This window comes from Leiobunum rupestre, chromosome 9 (assembly GCF_980474605.1).
Source record: "Leiobunum rupestre chromosome 9, qqLeiRupe1.1.hap1, whole genome shotgun sequence".
NCBI lineage: Eukaryota > Metazoa > Arthropoda > Arachnida > Opiliones > Sclerosomatidae > Leiobunum > Leiobunum rupestre.
This window is the reverse complement of record NC_143392.1, coordinates 8,171,417-8,196,162: the sequence shown is the minus strand read 5'-3', so window position 1 is coordinate 8,196,162 and position 24,746 is coordinate 8,171,417. Positions and strand designations below refer to the sequence as shown.

At 40.9% G+C, this 24,746-nt stretch overlaps 1 protein-coding gene across 3 annotated transcripts in view; it reads right to left on the bottom strand.

The window, feature by feature from the left end:
* The window catches only part of LOC149926422 (ATP-binding cassette sub-family C member 1-like), a 104,961-nt gene that overhangs the window by 14,397 nt on the left and 65,818 nt on the right, over nt 1–24,746 (bottom strand). For all 3 annotated transcript variants that reach the window (XM_090159167.1, XM_090159169.1, XM_090159168.1), the window contains 3 exons: nt 22,408–22,509; nt 21,996–22,142; nt 21,285–21,610 (listed from right to left, as the gene is read on the bottom strand). In XM_090159167.1, the coding sequence (XP_090015293.1) occupies nt 21,285–21,610; nt 21,996–22,142; nt 22,408–22,509 (575 nt within the window). The remainder of the gene's footprint in view (nt 1–21,284; nt 21,611–21,995; nt 22,143–22,407; nt 22,510–24,746) is intronic.

Genomic DNA, 24,746 nt, shown 5'->3' with positions numbered 1-24,746 from the left:
CAAAGCGTCGTCAGTAATACGGAAGTTGATTTTGTCGTCAGAATAGTGGTGTTTTAATGGGTCTCTAGACATGGAGAGTGACGTAATACCTCAAAAAATATTACTTTTTTTAATGGTGTATGATCGGAAAACTACTCTAAGTTCAAATGAAAAACGCTCAGACGCTAATTTTTGAATGTTTATCTCCTCGTCAAGCATCTGTCACGAAATCCCAAAGTATATGAAGAACCCGAGAAATGCATTTGCAGTTGGGGGTCGAACTATCCATTCACAAGGAGTCACGAAGCTCAAAACTAGTTGAACTACTAAGTAATTTAGGAATGAGCGTCAATTATTCAAGAGTAAAAGACGTTGAGAATTTAATAGCTAAAAATGTGCTTTGTAGAATGAACGAAAACGGTGGTATCTATCTTCCACCGAATTTCATATTTGGAAGAGCAATATCGTTCGCTTTTGACAACTTAGACTTCCAAGAGGATACCCCTGATGGTCAACGTACTATGCACGGAACAGTTATGGTTATTTACCAAAAAGTCAAGTCATCTGATGCAAACGAACCTAATCTCTTTAAAGAAGAGACACAAAATACAGAAATTCCACCGTAAATTTTCAAATTACTTCCATGCTCAGTTTCGAAGTCAATACGCCCTAGAAGCGCAGTATTTTCCACTTATACCCAAGGTGTTGGAGTTTCTAGTCAAATGGAAAAAGCTTTCAATCACGATTTAATGTGGATTCTTTCAAGAATAGGTAGTGGAAAACAAGATGGTTTAGACCATGGGCTCACTTGGTCAGCACACAATTCCCTTGCGTATAATACCAAAGAAATTACACGCATCGCTGTTCTACCACTACTTGGATTCTCTCCTACCGAACGATCAGTTCAAGTGACTGTATTAGACATTCTAGGAAAAACAAGCAATCTTCTACGTGGCCCCGAAACAAAGCGTATCGTTGCTTTAGATAAGGGGCTTTACCGCCCAATCAAACCACTAGAAATGGCGATAAATGCGAAAGGATGGGTATTTTTGCCCGGCGAACTTCACATCGAAATGGCGGAATTAAGGGCTATTCGAAAATTCCTCGAACTGTCAGGTATTCCAGAGCTATGGGTAGAATCTGGACTGTATGGATCGCACACTGTCAATCGTATTCTGGAAGGAAAACCTCTAAGGAGATCAATTGACGCTCATTTCACAACTCTTCAATCTCTAACAAAATTACTCACCGAAGTCTTTTTCGAACACCACCCAGCGGAAGAAGAAGAATGTAGAACACTGCGCAAACAGCTCTCGGACTCCTGGAAAAGTAATATTCCGGAAAATGTCGCCTTCGAAGCCGAAAAGTTCCGTAAAAAGTTAGAATCGATGAAATTGGCCGAAAAAATAGAATCGTTTTGAAATAAGTTTTTAAAAATCCAACATTCAAATTCGTGAAACAGTATATGAATATGGTTTATTCCTCGCTGGCATTGGCCCTAAATGGGTCGGGGTGTGCACTCACTGGTGGCTTTACCGGGGAGTCGGGGTCCGGCTCTTGTAACCCATACGGGCGGTGGCGCACTGGGAACTGTTAGCTCCGATCAAATGGTCCTATCTCCACCTCCGACTTCGGTCAGGTTTGGGCTGGATACTGTGCTTCGCCTCAGGCTAACGGAGAGGGTCCAGGCGAACTGGCCGCCTCGGTGGATTGGGTAGCCTGCTGTGGGGCGGCGGGCCTCCATATGCGGGCGTGGCGGTACTGTTTCCCGGCCTTTTGGGGTCCACCGGGATCTCCGGTGCCAGCTGTGCCGGGGTACTTGGACTGCTGTGTGCTCGTCGTTCCCCTTAGGAGCTCTCTCCAAAGGGTTTGACTCCTTACCTACGTAGGTAGGGTGTCGGCCGGAGTTGCTAGAGCATCCGCTCTCATTCTCACTGCTGTGTGCGAAGTGGCGGGCTGGTCGTACCATTGCTGCACCTTCTGCTGGATTGAACGGCTTGCGTCGAGGGTGCGACCATCAGTAGTAGGGTTCTGCTACCCATGCTGGGTATGTCAAGTGTCCGCAGACATGGGCAAAATCACGAGTGATTCTAACAAATCACTCTCGCTCAAGAGTGGGAGTGGGTAAAATAATTTAGTTCACTCTCGCTCAAGAGTGGGAATCGGGTAAACACAATTTAGTCAACTCTCGCTCAAGAGTGGGATTGGAACAATTTTTTATTGTACTATCACTCTCGCCCAAGAGGGGGAATAAAACATTATTTTTATCGCACTTTGAATTTTTTACCACTCGTCGAGTGCACTTTCATCGAAAGAGTGAATTTATACAAGGTCATCATTTCCACTCTTTTTCTTGGCAGGACATCTGCAATTTGCCGGCGGGAAATTCCAATTTCGTGTTGGAAATAATCTCGGAAATTGTTCTTTAAGGGAAAGGTCATTCGAATTTTTATTGCCAGTGTTACAAAATTAAATAAACAAATGGACAAACATTAAACGTTTTATAAATCAAATACATATAGTTTGTAGCATTTCTATAAAGAAACTACAAAAAAAAACATAAAAGGTTGTGTAGCCCCTCAGCTCTTTTTTGGAATTTTGTCTTATACATGTAAATTTGGGAGAGGCTCAAAATTAATTTTTTAATCTTGTTTCTTATTTGATAGTTAATTTAGCGATATTTGGTAAGAGCACGTTGAGACCAATCGACCAATATCAGGTCATATCAATTTTCATCGTCACCGGAAGTGCCGTCACGTGGTTCGTTTTTCAGGAAAGCCCCCCTTTGCTCCGTAAGACACACAGTTCTATGTGACAAATCACTAACCTAATTTAAAAATATATTGACCCACCGTTTACCTTATCACATGCTTATTTTGTCATGGGCTCTGGGACTATAAGTATGACGCTGAACGATTTCAGCTAATGATATTCTGTCTCAGAGTGATTGTAACCCGTACGGGCGGTGGCGCACTGGGAGATGTTAGCTCCGTCCAAAGGGTCCTATCTCCGAACTCCGACTTCGGTCAGGTGTGGGCTGGATACTGGGCTTCGGCCCAGGCTAATGGAGAGGGACCGGGCAAACTGGCCGCCTCGGCGGATTGGGTTGCCTGCTGTGGGCCTGCGGGCCTCCGTATGAGGGCACGGCGGCCTCATCTCCCGGCCTTTTGGATCCCACTGGGATCTCCGGTGCCAGCTGTGCCGGGTTATGCGGGCTGCTGTGTGCCTGCCGTTCCCCTTTAGGCGCTCTCTCCAAAGGGCTTGGCTCCCTGCCTCTATAGGTGGGGTGTCGACCGGAGTTGCTAGAGCATCCGTTCTCTATCCCACTGCTGTGTGCGAAGTGGCGGGCTGGTCGTCCCATTGTTGCACCTTCTGCTGGGTTGAGCGGCTTGCGTCGAGGGTGCGACCATCAGCAGTAGGGTTCTGCTACCCATGCTGGTTTTGTCACCTGTCCGGGCTTGTGGACGCTGGCGTAGGGCATTCTGATGATAGGCCTCCGGTGGTGTGGTTTTTTGTTACCGGTACACCGGGCTATAAATTCTGACTACATGTCTCAGAGTGAATCCGTAATTGGAGAATTCGGAACCCAAAATTGATGTCTGTCTGTATATACGAGGCAAATCGAGAAAAATAGGATATTTCATACTTATATCGTCGAAAGCAACTTATGCTAAAAGTATATAAATGTACTACTATACTTATCCCGCGAAACAATGTTATTTTATAAAAAAAAATTATTCCTTGGGGCCCGGAAAAACCTTTACTGGTGGCCCGGCCCGCTCTCAGCGTCTTAGCTATATAACCTTGCCCCAAAACAAATACCTTGCGACGCTTAAGATTTCATCAATAATAGTTGAAAACCCGATAAAATAAGATGGTTAGATTTCAGTCAGATTAAATAAAATTATTCGTACTAAATTAAAATATACCGCTCGGAATTTAAAATTTCCCGCGATATATTAGGGGTCGAGAAAACCAAATAAAAAGTGAACTCCGTGACCTTGGCCAGATTCACTCTTACTCCGAGGCCGCACTCCGCGAGTGTTTTTTATTGTTGAAGAGTAGAATGAGAAAATTGAAGGGCAAAAAATATAAAGAGGGGAAGTCATGACCTTGACCAGATTCACTCTTTTTTACCGAGGGGCACTCGGCTTGTGAGGAAAAAGTAAAAACTCCACTCTTGCGAGTGGAGTTTGTTTTTGAAAAGTAGAGTGAATAAAGTGAAGGGAAAAATCACTCCCAAAATTTCACTCCGAGTTTTGCCCATGTCTGAGTGTCCGGGCTTGTGGACGCTGGCGTAGGGCATTCTAGTAGGATGTGCTAACGTCTTTGAGGGTTTTCCATGTACAGGTAGAAAGGGGGTCGGCACCGGAAGTCCCCGCTTCCTTCCCCCTTCCGGCAGGTGGCGCGGGGGGTCGACATTTTCCTCCCCCTCGGGGTCATTGACCTCGGCAGAGTGGCGCGTGTACTGCGCGCTGATTGGCTGGCGCGGGGACCACGTGGTAACTACGCGGCGCGCTGATTACGCGGTTACTACGCGTGTACGCGCTAATTGGCTGACTCGAAATTATTCAAAATGGCGCTTTTTGGTTGGTGTTTTGGCGCGAAATTGTTCAAAATGGGGTCAGTACTCCTTTAAAGGAATACCCAGGCTCGCTATACTCGGTCCCCGTTTTCCATTGTTAAAGTGGTGACAGGTTTGATTGATTGAGCATGTGTAGAATGTACGAGGAATGCGCCGTTGCTAGGTTACCCAGTACGCTGTTAGAGGAAACTCTAGATTTTTATTCGGGACGATTTCGTTGTACACGTAAATTTCGAAAGAAAAATGGCTGCGTTAAATAGCCATGATATTCCTTTAAAATTTCTTTCGAAAAAAAAACGATTAATGAGTTTCGTTAATTGGAAGGTACCAGGTGTACATAAATCAGACTTGGCCGCGCAAGGGTTTTATTCGTTACCAGACAGCGTATCGGTCAAGTGCGCCTTCTGTCCGCTACTCATAACCGATTGGAAAAGCGTACCCCTCATTCGACACTTGGAAAAGATACCGCTTTGCCCTTTCATGAAAGGAGAATCTGTAGGAAACTTTTATGTAACTCTACCGAGTAACGCCTCTAGCGACCTCTATCCGGCGAATACTCAGTCAAACTTTAAAGTAAACTTGGGTCGTTCTATAACACTACCGGACAAATTTGTTGTTGGCGTGTCGGAAGTAATTTTGCCTCCCAACTGGGAAAATATCACGGATAAAACTAATATTTTTCATTTAAAAACGGTAGCCGCTGACTATTATAAAAAACGACCTTACATTTATAAAATCTCATTAAAAGTTGCTAAATTGGAAGCCGAAAAAGACACTGCCGGATTTGTCATCAAATATAGTCTGGTTAAAAAAGTTGTACGCGCTATTAACGAAGGAATAAGGGAAAATGGACGGGACGCCTACATTTCTTTCAAAATCTGGGGAAAACCCGATGGACTTTATTGGATTTACGATCCGACAATACATAACCCCGCCGACCCGACCAAGAAGAAGACCAATTTCGAGTTATTTATTCCTGACGGACCTTTGAAAGAACTGATATGTTTCGAGAGCAAGGATGACACGGGATATCAATCGGGGGTATATCAGCCGTCAAAACCGGTAACCCCTATACGAGGAGCATAATTTTAAATCATCTAAATTATATTGAAATCAAAGAAAATCATCTACGCGATATGACTTTTACACGCAACGTAGAAGTTGACTGTAATATTCCGATTGGAACTTATTTAAGTATTCAAGCAATATTAGACGCCATGTCAAACACTATCCCTGATAACGTGAGAAACCTTGTTCATTTCGGTATAAACCCCAATGGCACAATACATGTAGGAGTTGATCAGGGGGGCTGTGACTATTTTCTTCAAATCGAGTAAGAAAGGCTTAGGCGAATTATTAGGATTTACGGATTTCGATTTTGACCTGGTTGGTCACAACAGTACTTATCCGGCCGATTTATCTAGAGGCGCGAGTACACTTTATATATATTCGAATTTATATACCCCCAGTATACCGGAGATACTTTCGCTCCTCTCATGAAAATTATACCGTTAGCGAGCAATGATCAGCCTCGTAATAATTCTATTATATACGACAAAATAGACTATTACCCGGTTAAAGCAAGAGAGCTAGAGTTGATCGAGATAGACTTAAAAACTGATTTTGGAGAAAATTTGATATTTAACGCGGGGAAGACGGTCGTTCGACTTCATTTCAAGAAAGATGTCAGAGAGTGACAGTTATTTCCGTTACTATAAGTCTCAATATGGGGGACGAGTGTTTGCCGGCCCCGTTTACCAGAGAGGGCGTGGTTTGGGTGGAATATTTAAGAAATTAATGAGATATATTACACCGATGATAATACCTTTACGCAGCGAAGCGCTAGGTCTCGGAAAGCGTATGTTCGATGATTTGGAATCCGGTGTAGATCCGCAATTGGCTATCCGCAACAATTTACGATTAGCCGGAAGCAATTTGTTACATAAAGCCGCTGACAGAATGAGTAAGCCCCAGTCAGGCAGTGGAACTCGTAAGAGACGCGCGCCTCCTAGACAACGGAAAAAGAAAACGACAAAATCAAGGACGAAAGACAATTTTTTGGGATAAGAAACAATGGCGCTTCGAGAAGGCATGCTAAGTTCGTTAGACTTGTTCGAACGACCCGTGTTAAATACCAACATATTAGCTACAACCGAAATACGATTTCTACCCACGAATAACTTAACCGACAATGGACCTCTCGAATTTTTTATTCCGGCATCTGATGACTTTGAGCATAGTTTTGGATAAATCAATGTAAAACTCGTGCATTTCGATGCTACAGACGTACCAGCCACTGAAGTGAAAGTCGGGGTCACGAATAATCTTATTGGAACTCTTTTTTCGCAAATCGACGCTTATCTGGGCGACACGTCTGTACAATCTACAAATAATCTTTCGGCGTATAACGCGTACTTGGCGAAATTGCTGAATTTTGGTGAAGACGCTAAGAAAACGCAACTGGAGAATGAAATGTATTATATGAACTTCACCTGTAACCCGCAAGGCATGTGGGAACCTGCTTTTAACAATGATCGTAACGGAATGCTGAAGAGATGCGCGCGAACGAAAGAATCGACCACGTTTGAGTTAATGGGCCATTTACCCCTCGATATTTGCCACATGAATAAGTTTATTGTCAATCAACTGCCCGTAAGATTCCGCTTAGTAAGAAGCCCTCGTTTAACTTGTATAATAGCTTTAGAGCAGGGAAAAGATTATAAGCTAATTTTAGAACAGGCGTATTTATACGTGACTAAAGTCAAGGTGGCTCCGCAGATAAGTTTAGCCCACGCTAGGAAGTTAGAAAGCGGAATACCAGCGATTTATCCCATTACGCAAACAATTATGAAAAGTTTTTCTATCTCTCAGGGTCTGAAAAACATAAATCGCGATAACGTAATACTTGGGAGAATACCAAAAAGGGCCGTTGTAGTTTTTGTCAAAGAAGAAGCTTTCAACGGGTCATTGACCACAAATAGCTTGCAATTTGAATATTTAAATATCACCGACTTATCTTTGTCAGTCGGACCGGATAGATACCCTCCTGACGGCTTTCAAATGGATTATGCAAATTCCAATTACTGTTTACCTTATCAGGCTTTATTCGAGTCAATGGGCATAGCTTCCGAAGATAGGGGTAATTATCTAAATTTCGCGAATTTTAAGGCGGGGTACACGGTCTTCACTTTCGATATGTCGGCGGACCAGAATGCCTCGGCTGATCATACGAGTATTCCTCGACAGGGGTCTCTACGATATTTTAGGACATAGAAAATATGTCAATTTTAGCGTAAAAGTGTGGAAAAATCTCTGGAACTATGAACAAGAAATTGAAAGGTTTTTCAATAACACTACAGAAGCTATACGTTTTCACAGCTGGTTGTCGGATAATGTCAAGTTGGAAGGATTCTTCTGTCAGCGTGGAAGAATTATTTATATTCGCGGCTATATTCGCGGGTCTAATTCAAATTACGACGTTGTGTATTCCTCCGCCAACGGGGTCGCCCTAGATTAAGAATCCTGGGACCGTTTGAAGATTATCCGTACGAGTCTCGACAAAGAAATAACCGACCGAAAAGACGCTTTTGAAGGAATGAAAATGTCTATTTTAGGCGAATTAAAAAGTGTATTATTTACGTTAACCGAGGCGTGCCCAAACCTGCCCTGCCATAATCAATTGGCCCATCACATTAGTTGCAAACCGATCGCGTCACATTTCTGCGAAAGACTCGAAAAAAGTGTCAAGATGGCGATACCCCTTATGAACTATGACAACGTAATTAAGGCGTTTTACGTCAACTTTCCCGACTATAAACTGGGGATAGAAAATTTATATCATAATATCATGCAAAATGAATCGGAAATTTTATCATAGCTGATGTAATAAAAATTTCCATTAAAATGTATAAAAATGTAAACTTTGCTGGTCTTTCATTTAATAATGTAGCACACTTTGAACTGTCAAGACATGAATATAGAATCTATTTATTTTGACCCAGAAAATCCCGGAATTCTGGGAGGACTAAAACGTTTATCCGAACAATTACCCTCTATTTCCAAGAAAAAAATTAAAGATTGGGCGCTGACCCAAGACGCCTATACGTTGCACAAAGATAGAAAATTTAATTTTGCTAGATATAGGACTTATGTCACGAGCTTGAACGAAGAACACCAGGCTAATTTAATCGAGTTAAACGAATTAAAAAATATTAATAAATTTAATTATATTCTTACTAATACCGATATTCTGTCCCGATATTTATTCGCTATTCCCGTGAAAACTAAGAGAGCGAGCGATATCTTAACGGCTTTCAAAAAAATCCACAAACAACGTAAGCCTTTGAAAATTAATACTGATCAAGGTTCTGAATTTTTAAATCGTAAAGTGCAACGCTATTTCAAGGACCAGGGGATTAAGCATTTCGTTTGTTACGGCGATAAAAAAGCAGCGTATGCGAGAGAGTGAATAGGACCCTTAACAATAAAATTTACAGATTTCTTACCAAAAGTCGGGGAAACAAATTTATAAATGAACTACCAAAAATTGTAAAGTCCTATAACGACAGCGTACATCGACCGGGTTTAGACCTAGCGAAGTAACCTTAGCCAATGAGTATCTTGTTTGGCAAAAATTATTTGGAAAGAAAGTGAAAAGAGAGGAACCGAAATTCAAGATTGGCGATCACGTGCGCCTGTCAAAAACCAGCAAAGTATTTCGTAAGGGATTTAGAGGATATTGGGGTAAAGAGGTTTTTACCATATCGAAGGTGATAAATAAACCCCGCCCACTCTACCATATCAAGGACAAGAATAACGAGAAAATATTGGGGTCATTTTACCGCGAAGAAATTCAAAGGGTTTTGCCATGAATACTTTTCAATTCGCCGCCTTTTTAAAATGCGACCCGAGAACCAAACCTTTTTTTCTGGGCACATTTTCCAAAGATACTTTACCTCTAGATTGTCCGAAAAAAAGCCCTTTTGTTTGGTGGCCAATGTACAAGACTCATCCATGCCGGGAAGCCATTGGATAGGAATCTTCGTCAGTGCTAAAAATAGGAAAGGACAACGCGTGGGAGATTTTTTTTTCTTTCGGTCAACATTTTGATGTCTATGGTTTTTAATTGGATCATTTAGCTCAGAAATGGTTTTATAATAAAAATATAATTCAATATATGAACCAAGAAACTTGCGGTTTGCACGTTGCTTCGTTTCTGTTAAATAGGTCTGCTGGATTAAGCTTTAAGAAAATTTTAAAAATGTATAATAATGAAATATATATGAACGAAGTAATCTCGCTATTGGCATTGTGTGTACATTTATTAAATCAAGAAAACAGATTTTGTAATCAATAGTGTTTAATAAACATTTTTTCCTATTCATTAATTTCCCAATCATTAATTTCACGATCTTTAGAATACGCCCGGCGTCTTTCTTTGCGACCTTGGCGGGTTGGCAATTCCTTTCTTGTCAAGAGCGGTCCTACGAAAGGCAAGGAAACAGGTTCGGTCGTATTACGAAGGGTGGATTCCGAGGGCTTATAGCTGCTGTCTTTGAAAGTTGGCGTGCTATATTCATCGAGACTCGTTTCGCTTCGAGATTTACGTAGCTCAGCTCGAGCGGGCGAAGTGAAAACGTTGTTAGCGCCGTTCTTCCATTTCCCCTTTTGGTAGCCTGGAGTACTCGCAAATTCAGGCTTGAATAGAATATTTCGTGACGTCACGAGATGCGGTGGGGCTGCAATTAAAGTTTTATGGGCGTAATCGGGCGATATAGATTCGTCCAACCCCGAAATTCCAGAGACACTCTGCCATGGTGTAGAAATTCCAGGATTTATCGGTGATGCTGGGAGGGGGCTGTTAATAGCCATTTCCAGTTGGTGGAGAGGTTGCTGTACGGCTCTTTGCACCTGTTGTACGGGCGGCGCGGCGAACAGTTGATGGAACTGATTTGGCGTTTGGGGAGGCGAAAAAACACTTGGCGAGGCGAGCGGCGGGTTACCGAATGAAACGTTAGGTACAGCGGGAGGCTGGTATATCGCACTGTGTGGTAACTGTATCGGCGCTAACGTACTCGAAGAAGGAGGTAAAGGGGGCGGTTTTATTTGAACGGCTGGAGCGCCGTCGTAGTCTTTAATTCTGAGATACCGCGCCAACATTGCCAGATATTCTCGTAGTTTTTCTTCTTCACTACCGTCTCAAATGGATTTGTTAAGAATACTATTCATGTGTTCTTGTATTAAATTTAGCAATTTTTCGGTATCGGATAAATAGCTATCAGCGGGTACCAAGACAAATTTCTTCATCGCGCCGGATTAATTATACGACCCAAGATTGGCGGGATGAGCGAATCGAGAATCGCTCCCCAAAAACCGCCCGTTTGCGAGACTAGAATTCTTCGTCGATAACGATCACTGAGATCTCTTTGACCTAGTTTTCTAATAGATTTTTTATATCGTTGTAATTGCCGTCGTTTATTCTCGCCAACGGGTAAAGCTCCGCGGCAAATATTATGACAGATATTCGCGATTGAGCCAACCTGATCTCGCGTGGCGTTCTTAAGTAAAAATTGTCTTTGATTTGGGGAAGCCTTTTTCAATAAAGTTAGATACGGGCGGCTTTCTATAATTGACCTGGGCAAAGGCATTTTACAGAATGACGTAAAATTCGAATAAACACTTTGTTATACAGGGTCTTTTTTTTTGCTCGGAAAAGTGTTTTTTTTCAAAAACTATTTATAGTACCGATTTCAAATTTGGAAGGTCAATTCTCTATACCGGGGGACATCAGTTTGAGAAATTTGAGCGTTTTCGGTAATGTTTTTCACCAATTTTGAAAAATTATTTTTCGACCACTAGGTGCGAGATAAAAAAATTCTATTATAAAGTTGTAGGCCGTCATCGAAAACCCTTAAAAATTGTTCACTCGACGAAAAACAATTTATTTATCAGTGAAAATTCGAGCTTGAAAAATTTACAAGTTGGTGAAGCCAAATTACGATTGTTTGAAACGATAATTGAAACCGAATTACCTAATCCAGTTGAAACTTTGGTTAAAAAAACGACCGGATTTAAAAAACACGAGGCTATAGGTCAATCCTAAACATGCATTGGGTATTTAAAGGAAAACTTTGGGAGATCATTATCAGTGTTTGATAATATTTCGAACAATGCCTCGTTATTCAGTAGCTGAGCGTACCGAGATAGTTGCCATTTACTATGGAGAAGCAGCGCAAAACCTTAGAAGAGTGACTGAAATCTTCGCAGAAAGACATCCAAATGGAGCACCATCTGTAAATACAGTAAGACGAGCAATTCACGATTTCAATCAATTTGGTAACTTGCAACCTAGGTTTCGCGGATTGGGTCAACCGGATTTAGACTTCGAGAACAATGTACTCGCGTACTTTGTGGCATATCCTCGTCACAGTTGCGCTAACCCCGCTGCTGATTTGGGTTGTTCTGCAAATCGTGTGTGGAAAATTCTTCGTAAGAATCGCTATCACCCATACAGAGCTACGCTCCACCAAGGACTAATTGACGGAGACCATCAAAGACGTTATGAATTTAGCAACTGGTTACTAAATGCTGTCCAAGAAGATAGACAATATTTGCGCCATGTTTTGTTCTCCGACGAAGCGTCATTTTCTAGAGATGGGCCCTTTAATCATCAAAACAACCATCTTTGGTCTGACATCAACCCACATTGGGGTTTTGAATATCATCACCAGGTTCAATTTGAACGGGTCAATGTTTGGGTTGGACTTGTTGGAAACCGTTTGATTGGTCCCTTTTTCCTGCCGACGAACCTCAACGGCCATTGGCTGAAAGACGTCAGTTGTGGTTTCAGCAAGATGGCGCCCCTCCGCATTTTTCCCGGCAAGTAACTGAGCACCTCAACAACGAGTTTCCTGAAAGGTGGATAGGGAGAAATGGTCCAGTGCATTGGCCAGCAAGGTCACCTGACCTAATACCACTGGATTATTTTCTCTGGGGATTCGTTAAAGCAAAGGTATACGCCACGCCCATTGAAACTAGGGAGGAACTCATTAGACGAATAATCAGTGCTTGCCGAGACGTCACACCAGAAATGGTAGAGAAAGCGTTTGAGAACTTAATTGTCCGCGCACAAACCTGTGTTGCAGCCAATGGTGATATTATTGAAAATGTTTTGTAAAAATTTATGTGAATAAAATATCTGCATTTAAAAACTAAACGTGTACATTTTTCAAGTGTGAAAACTCTACTACGTTTGTATTAGACTTGTTCCCATTTCAATTATCGTTTCAAACAATCGTAATTTGGCTTCACCAACTTGTAAATTTTTCAAGCTCGAATTTTCACTGATAAATAAGTTGTTTTTCGTCGAGTGAACAATTTTTAAGGGTTTTCGATGACGGCCTACAACTTTATAATAGAAATTTTTTATCTCGCACCTAGTGGTCGAAAAATAATTTTTCAAAATTGGTGAAAAACATTACCGAAAACGCTCAAATTTCTCAAACTGATGTCCCCCGGTATAGAGAATTGACCTTCCAAATTTGAAATCGGTACTATAAATAGTTTTTGAAAAAAAAACACTTTTCCGAGCAAAAAAAAAGACCCTGTATATTCTGATTATTACAATAATATACATTTTCCTCTACCAAAAATGATAAATACATAAAATAAAAAAATTAAATTTTCGGTAAATACTAGCATCGGTCCTTCTTCCATGAGGCATTGCGTTCTAACTTTTAGAAATTCGGGAGTTTTTTGTTGTAGGTCAACAACCACGTTAGAATAGGGCTTATCCGACGTTACGTAATTATAAACGTACGTTGCTCAGAAAATTAGGGTTTAGCGGAAAAATCTGTTTTATTTGTGATGGATCACGGGGGCTTCGGAACAGGACTATAAATGAGGCGTTAAGCGAAATGTCGCGAGAAAATCTGCCCTGACCAAAGACGTTCTGGCATAAGAATACAATACTCAGATTCAGATGATGCGAACACACGCGAAAAAGGTCGGATACCAGCGCGTTGTCTAAGCACTCGCTCGAAAGGTCGTCTAGCACCAAGAGGTTGTTTTGTCTTTTGTCAAACAAATCTTCGGGTTTTTCGCTAAAGAGCCCTTTATGGAATTCAATTTCAGGGGCGAGGGTTTTTAATTCGTTAAATTGATCGTTCCAAAGATTGTAGCAATATAAAAATTTTTGGGGTGGATTGTCGAACATTAAATTTTTATTTTTCAGGAGATTAAACGTCCAGTGACTTTTTCCCGACTTACTGGGGCCAGCCAAAAGAAAGGTACAGGGGGTTTGAAATTTTAGGCGAGTGAGGGACATGAATATCCGTAGGGAATAGAAGTACCGTCTTTGAAAAATATACGTTTCGTCGACGTAAAGCCCACGATTTTTTCGGCCTGTCTGAGATACAAGTGCCCGGTTTTTTGTCTTTTCACGTTAAAGGGAATCTCGACTCGGTATTTTAATTCGCGGTTCTCGAGCGCCAACTGCTTTATCGTGTCAAAGTTTAAGATGGTCTGATTTTTTTTAGTAAAAGTGACGCCTTTTATCTTGGTTAAAATTTTGCCCGATTCGAACAAGATAGAGTAACCCTTGGGGGCTATCGTGGTAAAAGCTTTAATGGGGTCATTAGGATATTCATCCGTAAGTCCGCCCAAGCTGCTTGATAAAGTTAAATCTAATTTCTTATCGTGTATCAGAATACAACTGTCCGTATCGCCATAGGCCAAATTAGGCCCTATTTTAGCCATAAGATTATATAATTTAATACGCCCATAAGAGGCGACGAAAATGCCCACAGTTGGGGAACCTTTACGATAAGCCGGGACGTGGTCTTCGTGATCTTTGGTCGTCACGAGAGCCATTCCATTTTCTAGGAGTTTTAAATCGGTCAGCTCTTTCATTTGATCAGTTAAAATTTTAACCAAGTCGGCGTAGGAATTTATAAAAGAACTATTATTTTGACGTAATTGAATTAGGTGACGCCCCCAAAGCTGGTTAAGGGAAAGCTTGCCAAGCGCTTTGAGAGCCGGGTTAGAGCTAACCTCTTCTAGGCCTATTTTTATCCCGTCCTGTTCCCAAAAGTCGTTTAAATATTTTTGTTTTTCTTCTAAGGAGTCAACGTTTTTAGGAAAACCAGCGTATTGGGTTTTCATTTTATAAAAATTTCTGACGTAATCGTCAAATAGGGGGATTAGGAGTCGAAAGTTTCGCGATAATGCTGCACTTCGTGAATTTGTAAAACTTTATAATTATATTGAAGGGATAAATAAAACTCGGGGGTAGTATACGTATCCGTAATCGCGCGTTCCGCCTCGGTATGACGACAGTCGGCTAGATTATAGAGGGCGCACGTTCTGCATAGCGTAAACATTAATTTATCGCCAATCAGGGAGCCCAAGACGGGGAGATATAGATCTTGGGGTGGGACAAGAGTCCCTTTAATCAGCCCGAAATAGAAATCGGGTTCGTAATTAAAGTTGCTAGTTAAGATTTCGGGGAGCCCTTTGGGGTAGCGGTAATTTTTGGACATGGAGACAGAGGGGTACATACTGTTAAAGTCGTAAAATTTAATAGGCCTCTCGGGGGTGGATTCTATATACAGTAAAAAGTTTTCAACGCGCCCGCCCCTCAGAGCGCTTCGCGAATTGATCGGATCGAAGAAAGCCAGTTCGTCGCAAAAATAATATATTTCGGGGTTTTCTTTTAAAAATGTGTCCCATTCACATTCCCATATGGTAATTAAACGTGCGTTGGGGTAATTTTGACGATAAAATTCGATTTTGTCGAGAGTTTTTAAGTAATTATTGATATTAGATTCTTTAAGTTCGTAATTGTACCCATTATGGTCAGTGTGATTGGTACACCCGTGCCAGAAACACCCGAAAAATTCCCCAATTATTAAAGGGTCAGCGCTCTAAATGTCGGGGTGGTAGGGAGCTAAATACTTTTCTCCCTCCAAAGATCATGCCGTTTGAAACTTTACGTGCATTTTTTGCTCCAAGTAAGCCGCCCATCTGAGAGCTTTAACGGAATGCTTACCCCTGTACCCTGCCGGCGGGATAATAGCTATGGTATTTGGTTTCAGATACCGGCTCAAAAATAAATCGGTTAAAGCTCCCGGTAGAGTCACGCTTTTTCCCGCCAAAATGTCGAAATTGACCTTTTCTCTAAAAAGATTTCTGAACCGGTCAAAACCCCTCTGTAATAGCTTGACGTCATCAATGTCATACTTTGTCAACACTTCTTTTAAATCAAAAACGGAAAATTTTTGGGCGTCGTACCAAGTTTCGAAATTTGCCAATTGGTCGGGGGTGAATTTATCTACTTCGAAAAAGCATTTTTCCGGTACGACGCCGATATAGTCTAAGGTGTCTTTTTTTAAGAAAGAATACGGGAAAAATCCCTTGCTTTCGCTTAAATTAAAGGTTTTGGAGAAGCTTCCGAGAGGGGCTGGAAAATAAGAAAAGTTATCTATAAATCTTATATTGTATTTGGAAAGAAACATCGCGAGAAGTTTGCAGCCTTTAAAGATAACTTCGGGGATTATTGAACGGGTCAGAACTCCTTTTAATACGAGTAAACTATCAAATCCAGATCCAAAATGCGAAATGCACGTAATGTTTTTAAAAAGTGGTTCGACCTTTGAATATTTGGTCTTACCCTTTTTTGCAACGACCTGACTCTCCAATAAATAATCTAAAAACGTCTCGACGCAGTTAAAGCCGGTAAAGGTACGGTAATCGTACGTTTCAGAGTAAGGACTGTCTTGCATAGCGGTAATTAGCAGAACGGGTTTAATCTCGTCATTGTCGACTAAAGTTTCAAAATCAAAGGATTCTGGTCGAATTTTCCGGTAACGTGATAGGTTGAACATAACACGCATTTTTCGGGTGTTCAATTTTACAGTAGTGACATGTCAAATCGCATACGTGGTCCCCTTCAAACTCTTTCCCGCAAGTTAGGCAACGTTTGAGTTTGTCGCACGTGCCTAATTCTATATGCTTTTGGAAGCACGCATTCCCCGAAAAATATCTAAAGCAGCTGACGCAACGTTGACTAGCTTCGGTATGGGAAACATTCGTGTCGAGACACCGCTTACAATTAACGGGGCCCTCGCAATTATGCTGCTTTTTTACTTTGTTATTCGTAAAAACTTTCAAACAAAATGGACAGTACCCTATTCCCCCGAACATGGCGGCGTAAGACCTCACTACGTGGACGTGGTTTCCTAATTTAAGGAGAAAGATTTTTTTGGGTTGAAAGTGGCCTAAATAAATTGGGTCAAAATTGGAATCGGAATCGAGTAAGATAATTTGATAATCTGGCAAGACATTTTGGAATTTAGGAATGTCTTTTATTTCAATAGGACCTGGGGGAACTTTTGATAATCTGTGTAACGCCAAGGCCGCTTTTTTGTTTTGGATGGTTGACATTACGAATGTAAGTTAGATCATGCATATTAAAATTTTTGGATTTTTTAATTCTTGGTAGTGAGCGAGGCAATGTCCTACCGCTACAGCCCTCGCAAAACACAGATTATCAGAATTGCGAATCGGGATAAAGGTATTGCCCTGTTCAATATAATAATCTAAGCACTCTATAGTCCTGTTACGAATACTTTTTCGAATACCACTCATATTGGTGTCTTGCAGAAGAATTATGTCGAATTTTAGGGGGACTGCAAAGTATAAATTCTTATGGGACTGGGCTACCTGCTCGATACCGCTTAAAATTCTATGGGCCGTCAAGTCGTTTAGATTCATAAATTGGAAATTAATGGGCTCTTCGAGTTCGTCCGAACTGACCGCTATTCTGATACGACTATAACCCTGATTTTCATCGCTAATTTCGTTTAATAAGGATTGGAAAATTTCGTTTAATTGGGTTTCTATTCGCGCGTGGTTGAGATCGTCCAAGTTTTTGAACTCGCACTTGAATTCTAAAGTTTTAAATTTGTATTTTTTGGAAGTCCGAGAGATAATTTTAGTAACCGAATAATAGTTCTCAGGTCGAAACCTGGTGCTTAAATCGAGAGGGGCTTCTTGAGTCATTGTAATTTACGAATTTCGTCGTAGCGTTGAGTCACTTCCTTCAATAACCGCAGGACGTCGTGAATGTCTCTTCTTCCGTATAGGGTCAGCGATTTTACAAATGAGGAACCAGAATTTTTGGTCAAGCAAGTGTGACCGGTGGCCGGGCTATGGCGAATTTCTAATTTATCGCCCTCAATTAGGTAAACGGCGTCTTGGTCCTTGACGTCTTCTAAGGCTGCTTTAAGCTGGGGTCCTGATTCTAGTTTAACGCATACACCCTGTTTAGTCGGTTGCGGACGACTGGATGCTACGTGCGTGGCGTAACGCCTTATATCTATATATATTTTTTGGTCAAAGGTCGCTATTTTAACGCCCAAATCTCCGAGCTCGGAGAATTCTAATACAATATCGTGTCAAGTGGTATTCTTTGTTAATTTTTCTTGGTCTTGTTTAGCCCCTTTCCCCGCTTCGCATTTTTCGTTCAATGATTGTCGAGGTTTAATTTTTTAATTACTTCGCCGACTTTTGATTTTCTAGCGTATACTTCGGGCAACTTCACTGGTGCTGTTGGGGGAGTGTCATAATCGAGCTTAATGTCGTCTCGGGCTGCCTAAGACATATAGAGATTAAAAACTAATCTCGCTTAAAAATTTTTCAAAAACATAATTACCATCTTGCTGATTTTCTTGAGTCGTTGGGAGAGTGAGGGCGGTGTTCGTCGCTTCTGCGAAATTGACCGTTGGGCGATTTCTTATATACTGGCAAGGTAAGGGGGGAAAGAACAATATAATCGCGTGACAGTCCTATTAACAGGTGTATTCAATTTGTAAAAATTATAATTACTTAACGAATGCGGAATGAACCGGTTTTTACGTCGCTAAAAAAGGATTGTTCACTAACGCGGCCATTTTTCCAGCGAATGCGCGACCTCAATTAGACGTAATAATTCGATGACATAATTAATAGGTGATTCTCTCGGTATTGTCACTAAAGGTATTTTATTTGTTGATACTCTAACAGCGAGCGGGGTAACCTAGCAACGGCGCATTCCTCGTACATTCTACACCTGCTCAATCAATCAAACCTGTCACCACTTTAACAATGGAAAACGGGGACCGAGTATAGCGATCCTGGGAATTCCTTTAAAGGAGTACTGACCCCATTTTGAACAATTTCGCGCCAAAACACCAACCAATCAGCGTCATTTTGAATAATTTCGAGTCAGCCAATTAGCGCGTACACGCGTAGTAACCGCGTGGTCAGCGCGCCAGCCAATCAGCGCGCAGTACACGCGCCACTCTGCGGAGGTCAATGACCCCGAGGGGGAGGAAAATGTCGACCCCCGGCGCCACCTGCCGGAAGGGGGAAGGAAGCGGGGACTTCCGGTGCCGACCCCCTTTCTACCTGTACATGGAAAACCCTCAAAGACGTTAGCACATCCTACTCATTCTGATGATAGATCTCCGGTGGTGTGGTTTCAATCTTACTGGTATCTTTATTAAATATGGAACATTCTCAGAGATTCAAGTAGTATTCGACACATACTTAGAGAACTCGTTAAAAAACGCTACACGTTTGAGGAGACAAAAAGGAACAACGCCTGAGCAATATAAAATTGAAAAGAACACCCAAATTCGAAATATTTCTTTAAAGAAACTTTTGTCTCACGTTAAAACCAAAGACGAACTTACAGTTTTCATTGGAAATGCCTTAATACAAGAAGGTAAAATCTTAAACAAAAACGTAATAGTGTCGTACAAAGAAGAAGCCAAATCTACAAACATTGATGTCTCTGATTTAAAAAGCTCTCACGAAGAGGTAGACACTAAATTCATACTCCACGCTATATATTCTTCGAGGAGAGGTGCTACTAGATTGTCCATATTCTCTCCGGATACCGATGTTCTAGTTTTGGATATACGTCGCTACCCTTTATTTTGTTCTCAAAGTACATTTGTTCGAACCGGTGTAAAAAAATTGTAATACGTTTGAAAGACTATTACAATGCACTAGGGTCACTGAGGTCGTCGGCTCTTCCAGGATTTCACGCCGTATCCGGTTCTGATGTGACTGGCTGGTTCGCGGGAAAAGCTAAGACGTCATTTTGGAAAGCATTTTTAGACGCGGACGAGGACATTCTGGACGCATTAGCGTCACTTGGAGAAGGCGAAAACATTACAGAAGAAATATTCAGTTTATTGGAGAAGTTTGTTTGCTTTGTATATCTAAAACCAACGAAGAATGTATCGAAAACAACCCTGGGCGAGCTTCGTTGTTGGCTTTTTTCAAAAAAAAGGTTTGCATGGAGAAATACTACCACGTACATCCGCAGCATTGAGACCTGCAATACGTAGGGTGCATTATCAAAGCAAGAGATATAACACCGCATCCCCGATTACCACCACCAGAGAATTACGGGTGGTTCGTTCAAGATGGTACCTATCAACCAGTTCTGTACGACCTTCCTTGCGCTTCAGAGGACGTTTTGGATTTTATTAAGTGCAATTGTGGACGTGGCCGTTGCAAACCCCCTGTAAATGTGCTTCCCACGCTCCTCGAATTAAATGTACTGAAATGTGCGCGTGGGGGGGGGGCAACCCAGAAAACTGTGACAATTCGTACATAGGAAATGAAAATGTCGAAGACCTTGAAGGTTCTAGTGAAGATGATGACAGTGAAACGGAACTTTCTTTTTAAAAGGTGTATTCCCTTTTAAAAAATTTCATTTCCTAAAAATGTGATATCAAATATATTTAACCATTATTGTTGTATTAAAATAGCGTAATAAACATTTATCTTTCTGTAATAGAAAACCGTTTTATAACCTAAAAAATTGCCTTAGCTAATGCGCTCTTAGCCTGCTCTCTATATATTATAATTTTTGACGTAATAAGCTTTCATTTGATACCATACACCGTGCGGTTATATTCAAAACGGCGACATCAAAGTATCTGGGGTTATGGTTTGACGCACCCCTTATCTTTAATACTTTACATAAATACACCCAGGGTTATTCTAGTTTGTTGCTAGTCTTGATGTTATATACATATTTTTTCGCGCTTCTCGTATGCATTCGGTATAGTGATTCTTGTATATATAGCTATTGTTTGTATTACTGTGTTGGGCAATAAAAAGAACTTAAGAAAAAAAGGAACGGTATGCAACGTCGATTTTACTTCTGCCATTGGCTCAGAATCATGTATGACCAATATCAGGGTTTCACTATCTTATTACATTTTTGAGCGATAAGTGTTCTTTACTAATAATCAAATAATTATAATGAGTTAGACTAATACCTAAGTCATCTAGTGACTTATAGTGCCTTTAAACGGGTGGCCGGTTTTCAACGCGTAGGAGGGTTGTAGCAAGCCATTCATGCCACTCGAGCCAACAGCTCCCTCCACTTACAATTATCGTTAACCTCTACACGTTATTATAGAAAGAGGAAACCGAAGAACTCGAGGGAAACCTGTTTGGGGAGAGAACTTGCGAACTTTACGCGGAAGGGGTTTTTCCGAGTTTTCACCCAGTGCCACAGTCTGGGATAATGAGCCTTATTGTTTGCGACAAGGAGGTTTTTTTCCTAAAAACATTATTTATGGCGGTAGGCAGCCAACAGATAGCGAAGGCCCGCTATCTTAAGTTACGCAAGTGGTAATTTTTATTTAAACAGAGGTACCTGAGATTCTGTCCATTCTCCGTAATTTCGAAGTTAAAGCCCTCCTTGAAATTTAGAACAGTTGATTTCAAATGAGCTCTCTCCAAGGCGAGCCAAATCTCCTGGTCCGTGTGCTTCTCGAGAGGGTCCACGTTTGACCGCAAAGTTCCAGAAAAGAGAATCGGGTCTTGGGGAATGATGGTCAGTCTGGAGCGCAAATCGAACAGCCCTAGTTCAAAGATGTTAACGCCATCTATCACAATTTGTCCACTGACTGGTTCAATTAGTCGGAAGAGAGCCAATGTGATAGACGACTTTCCAGCTCCAGTACGACCAACAATGCCGACCTGGAAAGTTGAAAATTATAAATTTCTTAATGTCCTCGTTCATTGTATCCTCCTTATACGTTTTATTTGGTCCCACGTGTCATTTTCAAACGAATTTGATCTTTAGTATGCCCACATGGACCATATTTCTTTTGTGTCCTTGTTTTTAAATTGAAATATCTGGGCTTCTCATTAATCGAATTAGTCAGTTGATCATAAATTGTGAGCAAGAATGCTTTTCGAAATGTAACTCAGTCGCTCTCGAAATTTATTTTGAATGAACTTCAAAACATGGTTCAAGGTCCACCAAATTCTTAATGTTCCATGACCCCAGGATATATTTACCCCGCATTTTTGTTATAACAATTGTGTATATATGAAAAAAAGATTAAGAGTTTGTAAGAACCTTTTCAGTTGGTTTGATGGTGAACGAAATGTTTCTTAAAACGAGGTCCAGTCCTGGTCTGTAACGCGTGGAGTAGTTGCAAAATGAGATTTCCCCAATGTCCGGCCACGAAGGCTTAATTATTTGCTTCTCTTTTTTCCAAGGAGCCTGTTTTGGGAAAATTCAAAAAGTACATACTATCTTTGATAAATAATGATATCAATCCCTGAAAGATCAAATTTCATCTATCCCACTGTGTAGAAGATTCAATTTTAAATCTTTTAAATTTGACAATGAAACCTGTTACTTTATTATCATCATACGTCAAGAAACATTCCACTGGTATGTTATGATAATTGTGATTTCAAATATAATATAATGTAATACAACATTTCCGATTTTTTCGAAGTACCCAGAAAGTTTAACGATTTACCTCTGATTTCAATTTCCCGTATTCCAGAATGCGCTCCACGGATATCATCGATGTATCCAAAGTGGTCAAAAGTAAGGGTATCATAGCGAAGGAACTCAAAGCCTGAATTAAGAAAACTCGAGAAAAATTAATTGAATATACAGTATAGGCATAAAATTAATTTCTTTACATGTTGCAATGTTTGTTACACTTTTTAATTGAAATTTGGTCTTATTTTCTCGCCTTCTCTCTCTTTCCTACTTTATCTATTTCTCTCAGATGTTAGGTTCGATTGGAAAGACTGACCTGACCAAACAACACGACAATAATATTTTTACTATGTGTTGGGAATTTTTCTCAAAAACTACAAGAGTTAGAGTTGCGAAATTTTTAGGGTACTATATTTAATATGGGAACGCTTTACATAAAATGTTTCAGAAAAATCGTTTTTCAAAAACAATTTAGCAGGAAAATGCTGGAAGAAAACATTGAATGATAACGTTGTAGAGAATTATCGAAAATGTACAATAAAGTTGGATTCATTGAAATGGACTAATTTTTACAAGGTGATGAAAAAAACAGCTCTTCATAGGAGGCAATAGTGTTTAGAGATTTGTACGTAAATGTAAGAAATGGCGTAAAAGGTTAATTTGTTTTCAAGTTTAATTTCAACAAAAGGATATTTTTATCCATCCAAAAATTATTTGTGGCCTACTAGTTGAGGTCTCAATTTTCTTTTAAATATTAGACCTACCAATAAAAGATTTCCTTTTGCTTTTGTTCAAAATACTATTTTTAAAAGCGAAATCCTTCCGTTTTAAAACCATTCTCTAACGAATCAATTATGGCACTTAATTATCGTGAGCAGCGCGCTTTTATGGTAGACTTGTATTACGGAGATGCGGATCGTAATGCTCTTAGAGTAAGTGATTTGTTTAGTATTCGCTATCCTGACAGGAGACCACACCACAACACCGTTCTTGGAGCTGTTCGATACTTCCACGACAACGGAGACGTCAATCCCAGGTTCCACGGAGCCTGTCGTCAAAACCTCAACATGGAAGTGACCATTCTGGCTTACTTTACCACGTATCTTCAAACAAGTGTTAGATGCCCAAGTGACGATCTTAGTTTATTCAAGGTACTACGTGTGGAACACTCTACGCAATCACCACTTCCACCTGTTTCGAGTGACCCTCCATCAAGCTCTGCATGAAAGTGATACGGGACATCGATATGATTTCCTCAATCAACTTCTGGTGACCGACGAGTGTTCCTTTGCGAGACATGGGCCAAAAGACAAAATAACCACATGTGGAGTGATGACACTGGGGTTTCCCTCACCATCACCAACAACCATTTATACTTAATGTTTGTGCAGGTTTGCCCGGATATCGAGTTATCGTTACATTTTTCTTTAAAATCATCTTAATAGACAAGAAATACTTGGAGATTTTGCATAACTAAGTAGCAGGCGCGTTAGACGTTCCACTGGCCACTTACAGACGACTATAGTACCAACATAACGGTGCACCACCCCAACAACCTCGAGCTGTTGTTCAGCACAGGGCCGGATTAAGAGGGGGGGGCGAAACTAATTAATAATATCCTGTGACGTCACTATATTTTTAGTAGGAAATTTGGAGGTCTGCTACAAGTTTTTAAGTATTGTTAGTACTTTACCCCATTTTAAAACAGCTTTTGACACCCCCCCCGCCGTAGACAGCGAGAGAGTCGCTACTTCCCGATTTACACCACGTCGCGCGCCCTTTTTTGGTAGGTAATTATCGTATTTTTCCCCTGCTCAACTAACCGATGGGAAGTGCCATCTAGTCATTTAAAAAATAATAACGGAGCCAAAACCATTAAATCACTTCCGAATACAAGGTGATCAGCCAGGGAAGACGCGTGTAGTTCCCTTTACTGTGGATGCGGTGAAATTAAGGAAATGTTACTTGAAATGGCAAACGAAGACGCAAAGCAGCAAGCAGAAACACGCCATGAAGCTAAATCTCTTTTAGACAAAATGTGCACTTTGGAAATAGCTTTTATGGTCGTTCTTTGGACTCCAGTGCTAAATCAAATTAATTCAACTAGCAAGACTCTTCAAGGAGAGGAAGTAGGACTATCAACTGTAACGTCTTTATATCACTCGCTCGTAGTATACGTTAGTTAGTTCACTGCGGTATGAGTTTGGCCACTTTCAAATCGAAGCCGAGGCTTTGTGTGGAAAAAACGAATATACAAATGGAATTAACTAGGAAGAAAACGCAAAACAATAGCAGTTGATGAAGGCCTAGCGCGAGAGGTTGAATAGGCTAGGTTGAATAGGTTTGGAGTTAGAAAATCTAACAGCTAGG